This window comes from Bos javanicus, chromosome 9 (assembly GCF_032452875.1).
Source record: "Bos javanicus breed banteng chromosome 9, ARS-OSU_banteng_1.0, whole genome shotgun sequence".
NCBI lineage: Eukaryota > Metazoa > Chordata > Mammalia > Artiodactyla > Bovidae > Bos > Bos javanicus.
This window is the reverse complement of record NC_083876.1, coordinates 91,169,896-91,186,293: the sequence shown is the minus strand read 5'-3', so window position 1 is coordinate 91,186,293 and position 16,398 is coordinate 91,169,896. Positions and strand designations below refer to the sequence as shown.

Genomic DNA, 16,398 nt, shown 5'->3' with positions numbered 1-16,398 from the left:
GGTGTTTTACTAATTTGAGGATGGGAAGAAGAAGTTGGTGACCTAAGATCCATGGAACTCCATGTAGTTTAGCTTGCCAGGCTCCTCTGTCCATGGGATTCTCCAGGCAAGAATACTGGAATGGGTTGCCATTACCTTCTCCAGGGGTTCTTCCTGACCCAGGGATCAAACCTGGGTCCCCTGTAGGCAGATTCCTCACTGTCTGAGCCACCAGGAAAGCCCCAAGATTACAGAATTGTATGGGGATTCTCTGGCAGTTCAGTGGTTAGAACTCGGCAAGTACATTGCTGTGGGCTTGGGTTCGATCCCAGGTTGGGGAACTAAGATCCTGTAAGCCATGCCCTGAGGACAAAAACAAAAGACTAGAGACTTGTAGGAATGTGGTGCTTTTCTGAGCACAGGGCCAGCTTCTCAGCCCCTGCCTTTGCACACTGAGGGATGGGCGACAGTCTGCTTGAGGCCGCCCAGCTCCTGAGACCTGGAGTCACAGGCCTGCGTGCTCTTCACTCCGCACAACACAAAAGTGACTTTGCAGGCTGACGACTTATGAGATCAGTGCCACTCAGCAGCACAGGACGTGGGACGTTTCACGTTTTACCAGAGAGTAGTGAAAATTGGGACTTTTCTGGAGAATGAGGAGAAAGTGTCACTTTAATCCTTCAGGAAACCAGAGTGGACATTTTGTCAAGCCACGATTATGGAAAACTTGTGGGGATTTTGTGTGAAAGAACCCAGAAGATTCTTCCTCTGCTACATCACAGCTGCAAGGGCTAGGACCTTCTGTATGGGTTTTCCCATCAGGAATATCAGGAATGTCCACAGCTCTGGTCTGAGGGGGTTCCAGAAAGAAAGATGAGGAGATGAGAGCCAGACGGGATCCCTCAGAGGAGGATGGCAGATGGAGGGAGGTGGGGTCCTACAGCCTTCACCATTCACCCCTTCGGAGTTGGGGTCTTCAACCTCAGCCAGGATTTCTTTTCTGTTTTCTATTTTATCCAGCCAGTATCTGAGGTGGGTCATCAACAGAAGCATGCACGGGTCTCATGTTTTAGAGAGAGAGGCAAATGCAGACTAATGAACAAAGAGGTGCTCACAGGCTCGCTAAGTCCTAGGAAGGAAGCAGACAGGACATACAGTGACGAACAATGGTGATGTTCAGTGGAGACCTTTCTCCCTGTAATGTGATATCTGAGCTGAGATGAGGGGTGAGGAGGAATCCGCATTCCAGGTTCAAGGAACATCATGGGGACAGGTGTTGAGGTAGAAAGGACCAAATATCCTCCATGTCGAGCATGGTGGTCTGAGGAGGATAATGCAGGACATGAAGTTGGAGAGGCGGGCAGGACCCAGACAGACCAGTCTGAACTTTACTGGTTGCGGATTTTACCCCAGGTGCCATGGGAGCCAGCAGGACTTGGAGCAAGGGAGTAACATTTAAACTGTGTGTTGAGAAGGTTTTAATGAGCGTAGAGAATGTTAGTCTACGTGAAAGGTGTCAAGCACCAAAAATCATATATGACCTGATTTATGTGCAATATCTAGACTCCATTATGTGAAATAGCCAGGCAGACCCAGAAAGACAGAAAGTAGGTTCATTTGGCCTACTGGTGGGGGTGGGGTGGTGAAATGGGCAGTAAATACTTAAAGAGTCCAGAGGTTTTTTTTTGGGGGGGGGTAGGATTGAAAATGTAAATTTGGTTGTGGTTATGGTTGCAGAATATATCAGAACTCATTGAATTGTACACTCTATATAGGTGAATTGTAGGTGAATTGTAGGTTCTGTACATGCTACTTCAATAAAGCTGTTATTAAAAAAAGATTGATGCCGCCTGACAAACCTGCTCCATTGTCCTAGGCATCTGTCACCAACTTTGCAGCTGTGCGGGCCTTTCTCCACTCTCCTTGTATGTGAACATCCCTTTCATCAGCTGCTGATATTGTCAGCTTCTTGCATCAAACTGAGACAGGCTGGGACCTGGGACCCCTTGCTGCAACGTTTGCATCTGGACACACCTCTCCTCCAGCAACAAAATACAAAGAAACTGTATGGGACTAAAAATAACTACATGCTTGAGCAATTGGGCCAAATTATGGACAAGAAGATACAAAGAGACCAAGAAACCCAACTGCCCCTTTTGAAGAGTCCAGAGTGAAAGTAGGCAGTCAGGAACAAAAGCAGATACTGCGCATGCCCCCCGCCCTCAACACCACCTAAGGGGTCGTCAAGCCACCTGTCATCCTTCCAGCCCGACCCCTGGACACACCCCATTCTCACCCTGGTGCTTGTTCTCACTCCCCCTGCTGAAGCAGGGGGGATAAGGCCTTGCCTGAATTTCTTGCCTGGCCTTTGATCAATTTCTGTTGAAGGAGGCGAAGAACTCTGGAGGGTAACAAAACCCTCAGGTCTTCCAATCTCATACAGGCTTCAGTACTGTCCTTCACATGGCTCACATGTGTGTGTGAGTGTGTGTGTACATGTGCTCAGTTGCTCAGTCATGTCCAATTCTTTGCAGCCCTGTGGACTGTAGCCCACCAGGCTCCTCTGTCCATGGGACTCTCCAGGCAAGAATACTGGAGTGGGTTGCCATTTCCTCCTCCAGGGGATCTTCCTGAACCAGGGATCGAAGCCATGTCTCCTGTGTCTCCTGCATTGGCAGGCAGAGTACTTTACCACTGCACTACCTGGGAATCCCAGAGGATCGGACAGACTGTAGTTTTTCCATGGATATCTCAATGGACTCAGGCAAACTGGAGGTGACTGTGTTGCGTGTTCATCTCCTCAAGGTAGAACGTGCTCCTGGGTGGTATTGACACTCAAGCAATGAGCGCAGCTTCCAGGTTGCTCCTGTGGCCGCCACCTGGTCCACACTCTTGAGTGGCTTGTCTGTAGCACCATGAACTTGAACTTGCTGTGTGTCCAGGAAACTGGGTTCAGGGTAAGCATGCCAGTGACAATAGTTTTTAGCCAATGTTTGGTTTTTAGACCAAATCTAATTTATAGTTTTGGAAAAATAAACTGTGCTGGGGGTGGGGGAGAGTATAATTCACTGGGCAAAGGACAGTAAATTCTTTTCTCATCTTTCACGTGTTGCCCCCCTCCCTGCCGTCTCGGTCCATGGTTCCAGAATTGGATACAGCGGTTTGGTTACTGAATTACAACACCGGCCTTGGAAAGTTCACATTTCTTTTACCCCAGAGTATTGTGGCTTGCTTTGTGTTCATCTTCACAATTTTTTTTTGTTTGTTTGTTTTTAGCATCTGAACACTTGCCTTACTGTCTTTGTTTAATAACAACGGTTATATGTCTGTGTACGCACACACAGAGCTGCAGACGTCTACATCACTGTTGAATTTCTTTCCTGCCCTCGGTGTTATCTTTCAAGTTTATCATACTTTTGGGGGTTGGGGGCAAGGGAAGGGGAATGCAATGCTGAGCTCTTATTACATTCTGAATTTTCATCATCCCTGTAGACCATCAGTTCTTTGGTTGATTCTGATTCACATGTCAGTGCTTTTTCAGTGATTTAGAGCAGTATAAATATCTTCCCCAAACGATGGTTTCAGACAACAGTAACTTCTGTCCTTTCCCCTGTCCCCACTCTGGTCTCCCCTTTGAGGCTGGACTCAGGATGCTGGGGGCATAGCAGGCTGCCCTTTCACAGCATCAGAAGTTGTGCAGAGTCTGACACAACTTCAGACAGGGGAGGGGACAGGGGAGGAGTTGCCAGACCTGCATCTTGGAAGCCAGAGTTTCCTGGTGAAAGTCTTCAGTTGAGTTGCATTCTTTCCTAGTTCATAAACCTCAAATGAAGGCAGCTCATCTGACTGTTGTTTTCTGGGTAACTTGAATCCTTGAACTCCTATTTTCACTTTCTTAAATTATCCTGGCGTGGATATATTTGCTATTTCCAAGTTTTGTTTCAGTCATAAATCCATGTATATAGTAAAACCCAAGGAGTTGGCTGGCTATTTGGTTCCATCTTCTGATGTCCTCAGAGTGATGTAAGTCTTAGAAGAGGTTGGTTACTAGCAAGAAACTTGGTTTGCTTTAGAAACTTTGGTTGCTTCTCCATAAGACATCAAAGCTACATTCTTTTGCAGCTCTTCCATGATGTGTGGACCAGCCTCTCCTAAATGTTTAAAAGCACAGACTTTAAAAAATAATAATTTATTTATTTTAATTGGAGGCTAATTACTTCACAATATTGTGGTGGTTTTTGCCATACATCTGCATGAATCAGCCACAGGTGTACACGTGTCCTCCTGTCCCGAATCCCCCCACCCCCTACCTCCCTCCCCATCCCATCCCTCTGGGTTGTCCCAGTGCACCGGCTTTGCGTGTCCTATTTCATGCATTGAACTTGGACTGGTGATCTATTTCACATATGGTACTATACATGTTTCAATGCTATTCTCTCAAATCATCACACCCTCGCCTTCTCCCACAGAGAAGTCCAAAAGAGTCCCAACAGAGTCCAAAAGTCTGTTCTTTACATCTGTGTCTCTTTTGCTGTCTTGCATATAGGGTCATCGTTACCATCTTTCTAAATTCCATATATATGCGTTAATGTACTGTATTGGTGTTTTTCTTACTGACTTACTTCACTCTGTATAAAAGGCTCCAGTTTCATCCACCTCATTAGAACTGACTCAAATGCATTCTTTTTAATAGCTGAGTAATATTCCATTGTGTATATGTACCACAGCTTTCTTATCCATTCGTCTGCTGATGGACATCTAGCTTGCTTCCATGTCCTAGCTATTGTAAACAGAAAAGCACAGACTTTTATTTTGTCTTCAGTATTTCTATTTTTTCAGCTTGGTACCTGCCCCTCTCCTCCCCACCCTAGATAGTCAGCAGAGTGTCCCTCCTCCTCAAAATAAGCTGCTCCATCCCATGAACATAGTGAAGAGGCTTTGTTGGTTCGCAGTTGAGCTTCTAGTATCCCTGTGGCTGCATCTTTGGATGTGTTTGGATTTTAAGCAGCTTCTGCTTTCGGGGCGGCGGCAGCCTTGGGCATGACTTTGTATACTCAGAGCTCTAATGAGGGCAGAAACCCTGATGGAGTTTTTCTCAAGACCAGATTCTTTCATTTTGATGATTGTCTTTGGCCCTAAGGAGGTTTGGGATTCCAGTTCCTGAGCAATTTATTTCCTTCTTTATACTCTGCAACTGTAAGTGCAGGTATCAGTACTAAGTGGAGAAGTGTAGACTTTTAGATCTGAAAAGTACCGAGAGAGCTTTTTAAAAATTTATTATTTTTTTAAGTTTATTTTTAATTGGAGGATAATTGGTTTATGATGCTGTATTAGTTTCTGCTGTACAAGAGCCATGTGTGTACATGTATCCCCTCCTACTTGAACCTCTCTCCCACCCCTGAGAGTTCTTTTCAGACATTATCTTTAGTTCTGGTCCTCTTTTTTCAAATTATATTTAACCAGAAGCCTGGTAGGATGACTGAGAAAATCAAAGAAGTGAGTAAAAAGTGTGTGGGGGTATCAGTCTTAATGGAAGTCTGTTAGTTCACACGAGGGGCCCAAGAACTGGAAATAAAGTGATTTTGCTAGTGTTGTGCATGGCAGGACAGGGACCAAAGCCAGGTGAGAAACCAGGTTCCCTTCATTAGAAGGGAACCTTAGGCATTAACCTTAACCATTAGGCATTGCTTACCAGGGGCCATGGAGAAAGAATTGACCCAGCAAAAGGGCCCAAGGCAACTGTTTGGGGTGATAGAAATGTTCACATCATGATTGAGGTGTCATTACATGGCTGTATGTATTTGTCAAAATTCATTGACTTGTAAACTGAAAAGGGGTGAATTTTGTTGTATATAAAGTGGATAGGAATTGTAAGAGGTCTGGACTTGCCTGGTGGTCCAGTGGTTAATACTTCACGCTCCCAATGCAGGGGTTCCTGATCTCTAGGTCAGGGAGCTAGATCCCACACGCTGCAGTGAAGACTAAAGATTCCCCGTGCCACAACTAAGATTTGGTGCAGCCAGATAAATAAAAATAAAATTATTAAAAAAAAATTGTAAAGTGTCTCCTAAAACATGTTCAGGACTTTTTTGGGGTGAGAGGAAGGGAGATAACATTTTTTTTTCCTGCTTTTTAATTCGGTGTAATTATATCAAGTGATTCTTCTAAAAATACAAAAAGAAAGGAATCAGAGTCACCTCATTCCCAGTCTTGTTTGTTTTTCCAGTTGGCAGATTTATCATCCCTCAGAACTACTTACTCGTTGCTGCTGTTGGTTCTACCAAGGCTTGGCGCACCTTTTCTGTCAAAGGCCAGAGAGTAAATATTTTAGGCCTTGGAGGCATTTGGTCTCTGTCTCAACTACTCAGTTCTGTTACTGTATCTCGAAAGCAGCCAGAGACAATATGTAAACAAAAGAGCGTGGCTGTGTTCCCATGAAACTTTACCTCCCAAACGGAGCAGTGGGCTGGATTTGGCCCATCAGTTGTATTTGCCAGTCTCTGAGTTACACCTTTGTTCCTTTCAGAGAAACTCAGGGTGTTTTCTCCATCATCAGCAGAAGGAGGAATATTATAGAAAAGTGGGATTGTAGAGGTGTTTGGAAGAGGACAGTTCCTGAAAGTCTTAGAATGCCCTGCTAAGCTCACGGATTTGGATCTGTTAAGCAGAGGATGGTTTTTGCTCAGGGATTGTGGAGGCTGAACTAAGGGGAAGAAGGGACTGCACAGGGCAACCAGTTTCTAGATGAGTGTAGACACCCAGGCAGCTGTGACAATGAGATGAGATGGAGGGCTCTGGTGGAGGCCCTCTCAACTCAACATTGAGAGGGCGAGAATGCAAAGGCCTGAAGACTGGAAGTCCTGGGGAGGAAGAATCTGGAGGAGGAGGAGGGGGATGGCTCCCACTTTCTAGCTTGGACAACTCTGTAAGTCTTGGAGTCATTGACCAAAATGATCAAAGTGGGGGAGAAGCAGGCTTGATGAGAAAGATGAGGAGTTCAGGTTTGAATTGTTTTGAGTTTTAGATTAGTTAAAAGAACCTGGGAGGCATCACTGTAGAGATCTGTGGCTTTCAGGCTTTTTGTTTTTCCTTTTTTTATCACAATGGACAGCATGCGGGGTCTCAGGTTCCCCAGCCAGGAATTGGCCTGTGCCCCCTGCAGTGAAAGCACCACTGGCCCTCCTGGAAAGCCCCTGTAGCTTTGAGATTTTTGATGGTGCTTTCCCAGGTCACACATCAGCAATACATGGATACTTAACTATAAGCAATGCACACATTCTGCTGGACTAGTGTGCATATTATGAAACCTAATATAAGAAATTTATTGTTCAGTTGCTAAGTTGTTCCTGACTCTTTGGGACCACATTGGACTGTAGCACGCCAGCCCCTCCATCCTCTGCTATCACCTGGAGTTTGCTCAGATTCATGTTCATTGAGTCAGTGATGCTGTCTAACCACCTCATCCTTTCCCGCCTCCTTCTCCTTTTGCCTTCAATATAAGAAGTGTGCTGAGTTGCTTCAGTCGTATTCAACTCTTTGTGACCCTATGGACTGTAGCCCATCAGGCTCCTCTGTCCATGGGGCTTCTCCAGGCTAGAAATCTGGAGTGAGTTACCATGCCATCCTCCAGGGGATCTTCCTGACTCAAGGATGGAACCCTCTTCTCCCGCATTGGCAGGTGGATTCTTTACCACTAGTACCACCTGGGAAGCCCCAATATAAGAAATAGGCATTTCCAAAGGGGTAAGAAATATTTTTTTTAAAAAATCACAAAACAAATACCTGTTTAATGTGTGACTATTCATTAACATGAGATGTGATACTGTATTTCTCTTAGATTTGGTCATGATTAGGTTAAAAACATCAGTTCACCCCTTGTAATAGTTAGCTTGTGCTTGGGTTACCTTCAGTGTGCAGTTCATTCTGCTTTTCTTGCTTTTCAGATCAGTAGGGGAAGACAGAGGATCTTGAGCCGAAAAAGAGAAGTCATGGCTGTAGTTTCTCTCCTTAAAGTGGATACGGGATATTATGATAGGGGAGAAAGAGGATGGCTTGGGAGGAAACCGGCTTCTTCCAGGTTGAGGGGAGGAACTGTGCTTCCATTGGCAGGTGCAAAGGCTGGCTGTGCCCTTTTGTCTCAGGCTGTCCCTGGGGCTGAGACAGGCTGGGACCCGGGACCCTTTGCTGCAGTGCTTGGACAAACATCTCCTGGAGCAACAGAATACAAAGAAACTAGAAGGGACAAAAATAAGCATGTGCATGCCCAATTGGGGCAAGTTATGGACAATAAGATACAAAAAGACCAAAAACTCTCAACTGCCACTTCTGAAGAGCTGGGAGCAAAACAGGGTATTGCACTTGCCCCCAGCACACAGGAGCACCAAAGTGCTGGGCAAACCGCTAAGCCTCCCCTTCAAACGAGCCCTGGACCCGCCCCTACCCTCCCTCCATATAAGGAACCAGCTTGCCCGCCTCGGGGAGGGAGTAAGGGGACATGTTACCTGTTTTTGCTCCCCTTGCTGCAACAGGGTCCCCAGTAAAGCCTTTCCTGAATTTCTTGTCTGATCTCTTATCAATTTCTATTGATTAAGGAGGCCAAACACCGTGGTCAGCAACAGAATCACCTCCCTTTCTCCTTCTAGAGACACTGGTTGTTCTTTTGACTCATTAAGAAAGGCCAGTGGGTCAAAGGCTTGTCTGATAAAGCAAAAAGTATTCCTCAGTCCTTTAACTGAGCTAAAACTCAGCACACCCTGTGTTTCAAACATGGTGTTACTGCCGGAACTCGGACAGCTGTACCTAAACCACTGGTATCAACCAGCTTTAAACTTAAGGCCAACAAACCTTGACAAAACGGGGTGACAAAGAACAGTAATTCCAGAAGCATAGAGTTGGGTGGTAGGTAGTGTTATTATCTCTGTTTTACAAGTGAGCCAACTGGGCTACTTGTTCCAGGTACCCAGTTAGCAGGAAGTGGACGGAGATTGGACTCGGGCTCTTAACCGCTGCCCTCTTGGCTTTTCTGACATAAATCAGAGAACAGTATTTTTAAAAATCATGAGATGTTTGTTTTTTTCCTTTTTGCCTTTGGGATTTCTTTGAGAGTGTAGGATTATTTGCAGGTTTAAGAATGGGGCGAGTCTGGGTGTCTCTCCCTGCGGCTTCCATTCTGTGGGAACCCTATCCTTTTCCTTCGTGGTTCTTTTCACATTGAATTGTGTGTTTAATTTAATTTGTATAAATGGAATGTCTTTAATCTAATTTTGTGTAATTATGTCTTTCTCTCAGCTCTGCTAGACTTTCTGTAAGTTCCTTGAAGCAAAGAACTGGTAAATAGATACATTTGACAAATAAGTTAAAGTGCAAGGTGTATTACAAGTTCTAAAACCGGTTCATTTTAAATTGGGGATTTTCCCCTCCTTTGTGGGACTGCATAATAGTTTGATTTGGCTGTTTGTGAATGTTTAATTGTATTCTAAACAATAGGATAACTGAACAATAGGCCATGATGTATTGGAATAATAAAACTGGAGACAATACTATTTAAAACATAGCATATTCAATATATGTGTCCCTTGAGGGGAAAGTCTTTTTATTTTTGAAGTTTTTTATTGAGGTATAGTTGATTTACAATGGTGTGTTAGTCTCGAGTATGCAGGAAAGTGATTCAGTTATACATATATATGTATTTTTCTATTCCTTTCCAGAGTCTTTTCCATTGTAGGTTATCATAAGATATTGAATATAGTTCCCTGTGCTATACAGTAAGTCCTTCTTGGTTATTTATTTATAGTACTGTGTCTATTAATCCCAAATTCTTAATTTATCCCTTCCCCTTTGGTAACTGTAAGTTTGTTTTCTTCATGAGTCTCTTTCAATGTTCATTGTATCTTTTTTTTTTATTCTACATATAAGTGATATTATTTATTTGCTTTTCTCTGACTTAACTTCACTTAGTATCTCTAAGTTCATCCATGTTGCTGCAGATGACATTGTTTCATTCTTTTTTATGGCCGAGTAAGGGGAAAGAGTGGAAACAGTGTCTGACTTTATTTTTGGGGGCTCCAAAATCACTGCAGATGGTGATTACAGCCATGAAATTAAAGGACGCTTACTCCTTGGAAGGAAAGTTATGACCAACCTAGATAGCATATTCAAAGCAGAGACATTACTTTGCCAACAAAGGTCTGTCTAGTCAAGACTATGGTTTTTCCAGTGGTCATGTATGGATGTGAGAGTTGGACTATATAGAAAGCTGAGCGCCAAAGAATTGATGCTTTTGAACTGTGGTGCTGGAGAAGACTCTTGAGAGTCCCTTGGACTGCAAGGAGATCCAACCAGTCCATTCTAAAGGAGATCAGCCCTGGGTGTTCTTTGGAAGGACTGATGCTAAAGCTGAAAGTCCAGTACTTTGGCCACCTCATGCAAAGAGTTGACTCATTGGAAAAGACCCTGATGCTGGGAGGGATTGGGGGCAGGAGGAGAAGGGGATGCCAGAGGATGAGATGGCTGGATGGCATCACCGACTCGATGGACATGAGTTTGAGTGATCTCCGGGAGTTGGTGATGGACAGGGAGGCCTGGCGTGCTGCAATTCATGGGGTCGCAAAGAGTCGGACATGAATGAGCGACTGAACTGAACTGAACTGAATATCCCAGTGCGTGTGTGTGTGTGTGTGTGTGTGCATCACATCTTTATCCATTTGTCTTTTGATGGGCATTTAAATTGCTTCTACAGTGGGGAGTCTTTAAGTCGCTCTAGATTCTGTATTTGGGCAGGTAATCACATGGTGTTTCTACTTGGTAATTCTACTACATCTTGGGGATCTTTTGATTAGTCGAGGTCAAATCATTTATAGTCCTCTGAATCCTCCAGGAGATGCTGGACCTTTCGCAGCAAATGTTCTGCTCTTTTCTTCACTTCTCTCTCGTCCTATCCAGAAACGTCTTTACATCTCCCATATCAGCCTTCTTCTTTGTGTCCAAAATATTTACTTAATGCTCTGAAGGTATTTCTGAAATCTTGTTTCTTCAGTGGAACTTTTCGCAGTTAAAAGAGAAACCTGGCCTCATCTTTCTTTCTACTTACTATTAAAGGATGGAGTTTTGTGAACACCTGTGGTGCGTGTGGTCCTGCACTTTAAGTGTAATGGACTAGTTTATTCTCCACATGAGAAGTCACGTGAGCCGGTCTCATTCTCCTATTTTGAGCAAATAACTTGCTTGGCACAGTAAACATGAATCGTAATTCTGTTGGTCACTGGGCCTTGCTTATTTTAGGAAAAAGTTTATCACGTGTGGATGAACATGAAGTAAAGTATCCTTAGGTTTGTGTTGGTTTGTTAGAGCTGTCATAACATAGCCCCACAGACTGGGTGGCTGAAACAACAGGAATTTAATTTCTCCAAATTCTGGAGGCCAGAAGTCTGAGATCATAGTATTCGCAGAGATGGTTTCTTCTGAGGCCTCTCTTCCTGGCTTGTAGAGACCTTCCCCTATATGTCTTCACATGCTCTTCTCTGGGTACGTATGTCTCCTTTTCTCATAAGAACACCAGTCATACTGGGTTTGTGTGCTCAGTTACTCAGTCGTGTCCGACTCTTTGTGACCTCAGGAACTGTAGCCCACCAGGCTCCTCTGTTCATAGGATTTTCCAGGCAAGAATATTGGAGTCAGTTTCCATTTCCTCCTTCATATTGGGTTTGGGCTCACCCATATGACCTTGTTTGACTTAATCAACTCTTTAAAAACATTACCTCCAAGTTCAGTAATGTTCTGAGGTACTGCTGATTAGAACTTCAACATATGTATCTTGGGAAGATTGATTCAGCTGTAACAGGGTTTAAATGTTTAATATAATTGTCCTAAACATTTATGACAAATTAGACCAAAAATTCCTTTTAAAGCTTAAGTGCAGGCAAGGAAAGAGAACATTCTGAAGGAGGGGAGGGTATAAGATATTGAATCAATCTGGCTTAAAACTGGCTAAGTAATTTAGGGTAAAATTCACAGTGATTAGTCTTTTGTTCATACTTTCCCAGTTTTGGGGGTCAATGATATGTGAAGTACCTTCTCAGGAGCCCTGGGTTTCCATGCTTCTGTTTTAACAGCTGTGATTAGACCTTACTCCTTATTTAGGAGCAAGCTTGGAGAGGAATTGTTATAGTCCCATGTTTGCTGGGTAGAATGCAAGAGGATTGGGGCTTGTGTCAACAAACCTTGATTTGAATTTGAGCTCTTTTCTTCCATATTGGGCTGAAGAAAATGGCTAACAAAATCGTCTTCTTGGCATGGTACCAGCTATGTAACCGTGGACAAGGTACAGAATCTCCATGAGCCTTGATCTAGTCATCTATGAAATGGGAATGGAGTTGTAAGGAGGCTCTCCTTGTCTCTAGAACTATCACTGTTGTGCCCTGCAGATAGACTCTGCCCCCTTGCAGTACCTGGGTACTGGGTACCCTGGACGGTGACCCTCGATACCTGCTGGCTGGTGTGGCCTCCACTACCTGCTCGACTCACATGCAGTGGAGGCCCCCGGTGGCTCGAGGCCATCAAAGTGGAGGTGGGTTTATATAGTTGCCACAACCTCACTGCTGTGTGACAGAACCCCTCTGTGAGACAGATGTCTCTTCAGGGAGGGTGGGTTAGACTAGTTACTACTAGTTACTGTAGTAACTTGTTACCATAAAATTAATTTTTTCTTAATCTCTGCTTCAGGTATTTGATAGTCCCAAATGGTTATTAGGACTCTGTTTCTCTTTCTACATCTTATCAGGAGGCAAATGGTGAAAGTTTTTGCCACTTTAAAAACTTTCAAAATAGTGGGGCAGAGATATCACTTAACACATTTTGAGTGCTAAATGGACTCTAGATTTTGAGGTTCGTGGACTCTAGTATTGCCAAAAGTAAGTGCCAGACCTATGTCTACTTTCCTGGTTCAGAGTACCCACATAGAGAGCTTTCGGGAGGGGTAAATGAAGTTTGTGTGTGTGTGTGTGTGTGTGTGTGTGTGTGTGTGTGTGTTTAGCGGGGGAGGGGACAGCAACATGCCTTCCACATACTTTTTCAGGTTAAATTGAGTTTTCCTCCTTTGTGTGGGATTGAATTTATATAAATCTAGTCTTTTAAAACACTCAGGTGGCTTTTATTAGGCTTAAATAGATAAACTGATTTAGAGTGAAATATGCTAGTAAAACCATTCAAACATATTGACAAGAGAGTTCTCTATACAGGAATAAAGAATCCCAAGTTCTGTTGGGCTTACCTATTTCAATCATTGTATAAGAATATTAAAATACAGCCCTGTTGGCAGTAGTATTTGACCTGGAAAAATTCCCATAAGTGAACCCATTGAACATTGTCTTTGTGTGGCTCCACTCCTGAAAGCTTCTCCTCTGGGTTCTGTATTCATCAGAACTTTTCATTTGCAAGGGACAGAAATTCAACACAGATAAGCTTAAGCTAAAACGGAAATTTATTTTGATATAAGTAAAAATATTCTGGGGTTAGAAGTATCTTTAAACAGGATTAGATCCAGGGACACGTAGGATATTACTGGGGCATCTTCTCTGCCTCAAATGGATTTATTAAAAAAAAAAAAAAACAAATCAGAAAAGTGACTCCCAAAATCCCTAAGACTGTATCTTTATGACTTCTAATTGGAAAAGAAGAAAGAGACTTTGTCTTCGTTTGTTCACATATCAAATCTCAGGGGTGATTTTGATTGGTTCTGCTTGAATCACGTGTTCATCCCTGAACCTATTACTGGCTGGTGGATAGAATAGTGTGGCCAATCACTGTGGCAGAGCATCTTCATTGGCATGTCCACTGGAATCACATGGGCTGGGGGAGGGCTGATGTTCTAGAGAAAGACTGCTTAGCCAACAGACAAATGTATGTGTAGCACAGATAACTAGTTTTTCAAACCACCAGGGGTTAGTGTTTATTCTTCTAGCTAAAAGGGAATGGAAAGATAACTGTCAAAATTGTGGGATCCATCTGAAAATTTAAACTGTGATTTAAATTTAAAATTTAGATTTAAAACTTGTTTAAGAAGATGAGAGCACACTTGATTGTGTGGACCATCAAATAGTGGAGCATAACCGGTGATTCCTGAGGTTGATTTAAATGTGGGCATTTTTTGGAGTAAGGGAACAAAGTGACAATAATGGATTGTTTTGCTTTCTCGGTAGGCTTAGATGATTGCCTGCAGCAGTACGTCCACAAGTTTGAACGAGAGAAGATTAACGGAGAGCAGCTGCTACAGATTTCCCACCAGGATCTCGAGGAGCTGGGTGTCACACGCATTGGACACCAGGAACTTGTGCTGGAGGCTGTCGACCTTCTCTGTGCACTGGTTAGTTCAGGAAAAGGTGATCTGTACTGCGATGATGGTTTTTTAAGGGTCTCACCTTTTAAGTCTCCTTGGTTTTGCTATCTTGCTTGTCATCATTTTCTTAATGATCCGCTGAAGTAGAGCATGAGCTGAAGATAATATCAGAAGGGAAGAAAAGAAATAATTTTCTAGGAAGAGCTGGCAAACAATAGCCTGAACCTTCAATCTGGCCTGCTGTCTATTTTTGTAAATAAAGTTTTATTGGGACACAGCCATGCCCATTCATTTAAGTGTTATCTGTGACTACTTTTATGTTACTGTGGTAGAGTTGGGTAGTTGTTTCAGGAACAGTGTATCCACTTGAAGCTGAAAATATTTGCTCTCTTGGCCTTTACAGAAAACGTTTTCCTTTTATGGAAAAAATTCTGTATTCATTTTATTTTCCTATCTTTTATAAAGAATAAAAAGATGAAGATGGTCCTGAATGAACATGTCATCTTCTCCATTGAAATGACAAATGGGGTTTGATTTTTTTGGTCTGTTTTTGTTACGTAAAAATCATTTTTATATTTTACAGATATTTTTGATAGTTTAATAACTGATGCTGGTGCTTGAAATATTCAGCCTATGAAATGGCAGCTGGATGGGGAAAAAGAAATGTGAACTTAGTTACATTTCGCAGTTGACTGAGTTTTGGCTTGAACATGAGTGAGTTAAATCTGGCCAGGTTCTGACTCTTCATTGCATCTGTGATGTGGCGAGTATTTATAGCTCTTTTAGGCGTGGGCTAAAACCACCTCCAAGGGCATCGTGCTTATAAACTGGCTGGCATAGGGTGGGATCCACGTCAATTGTGGTGCCATGCAAAGGATGCCATTTCCTTAACTGTCTTGCTTTGGACAAAGTCGGCAGCATTCGGACTGCTCTGCTGTGAACCTGAGCCAAGGGCATATACAATTACATCACTGAGAATGGTGGGAAAAAATGTGCTGCCGATTGCTTGCCATTGGCAGTCCGCGTCCCGTTGATTACATAACACTTGCTGCATTCTGCGTGTTCTTCTTAAAATGGACAGAGCCTTGTCTTCTGCTCTGAGATGCCCTACACTTGTTTAGGAAAGTAACGGGGGAAATTGTGGTTGATGAATGAGCTGCCACCAGGGACACGCTGTGGCCAAGTGGTGTGAGCGCTGGCCTGGGAGGCAGGGTTTTGCATTTTAATCCAGGCTCTGCTGCACACTCTTGGCTCTGTGACCTCCAGGGAGACCGCAGTGTCTGTTTTCCCCATTTGTGCAGTGACACTCCCTTAGATGTGAAAGCCTACACTCTGTAGCAGCAGAGTGAGGAGGTTTTTGCTGAGGGCATATGGGACAGGGGTGATCAATTTCCCGTTTGGAGCCTCAGTAGGAGATGGGCCCCAGCCTCCCTTCTTCAGCCGGTGACCTGTCCAGCATCCACCAATCAGGGAGTCAATCCACCCCAAGGTGGGCCCCCCTGTGGTCCTCACACCTTGGGGGCTTCATGCGTGGGGCTGCGTCAGGAGCAGCAGGGAGATTGTCTTTGACTTCAATCCCCGGGGAAAGTAGCCTGGTTCTTCCTGGATGGGTCCAGCTGCTACATGGCCTTCTGGCTTGGTTCTGGAAGCGGCCATGGCCCCAGGACAGTGCTGAGCAGCTCGATCAAGGTGTCCATCCTCCGTACTAGCATGCCAGTCTGCTTCTCTAGAGCCTGGTGCGAGCTTTTAGACACAGCTGCCCATCACACAGGATCATGTGTATCTGGGCAAAGAGAGGTCAGAGGGATGGGGGCGGGAGTTCGGGGTCGGAGAGACTTCCTCCCTGCCCCACAGAGTACGGCAGCAGAACCAGCATTTAGCTGTGTAGTAACACGTAGGTGTTTTGCGCTGCCCAGAAGATGTCCTAGTCCTGTTTATGATTAAAACTTACGTGTTTCATCCAGTAAGACATGTTTGAGTTTACTCATGTTGCGCTTTCTGGGAACATTGCTTTTTGGTCTTTTTCTGCTGTTTCAGATCATCTCTTTGGCTTTGCGGTAGGGCTTGGAGGGCAGGTAAATTACTTT

At 43.9% G+C, this 16,398-nt stretch overlaps 1 protein-coding gene across 3 annotated transcripts in view; it reads left to right on the top strand.

The window, feature by feature from the left end:
- CNKSR3 (CNKSR family member 3) overlaps positions 1–16,398 on the top strand; it is a 108,446-nt gene that overhangs the window by 52,481 nt on the left and 39,567 nt on the right. For 2 of the 3 annotated variants that reach the window (XM_061428372.1, XM_061428374.1), the window contains exon 2: positions 14,175–14,338. In XM_061428372.1, coding sequence (XP_061284356.1) covers positions 14,175–14,338 — 164 coding nt within the window. Of the gene's footprint in view, positions 1–14,174; positions 14,355–16,398 lie in introns of all 3 variants that reach the window. The other variant, XM_061428373.1, reaches the window with a different exon arrangement.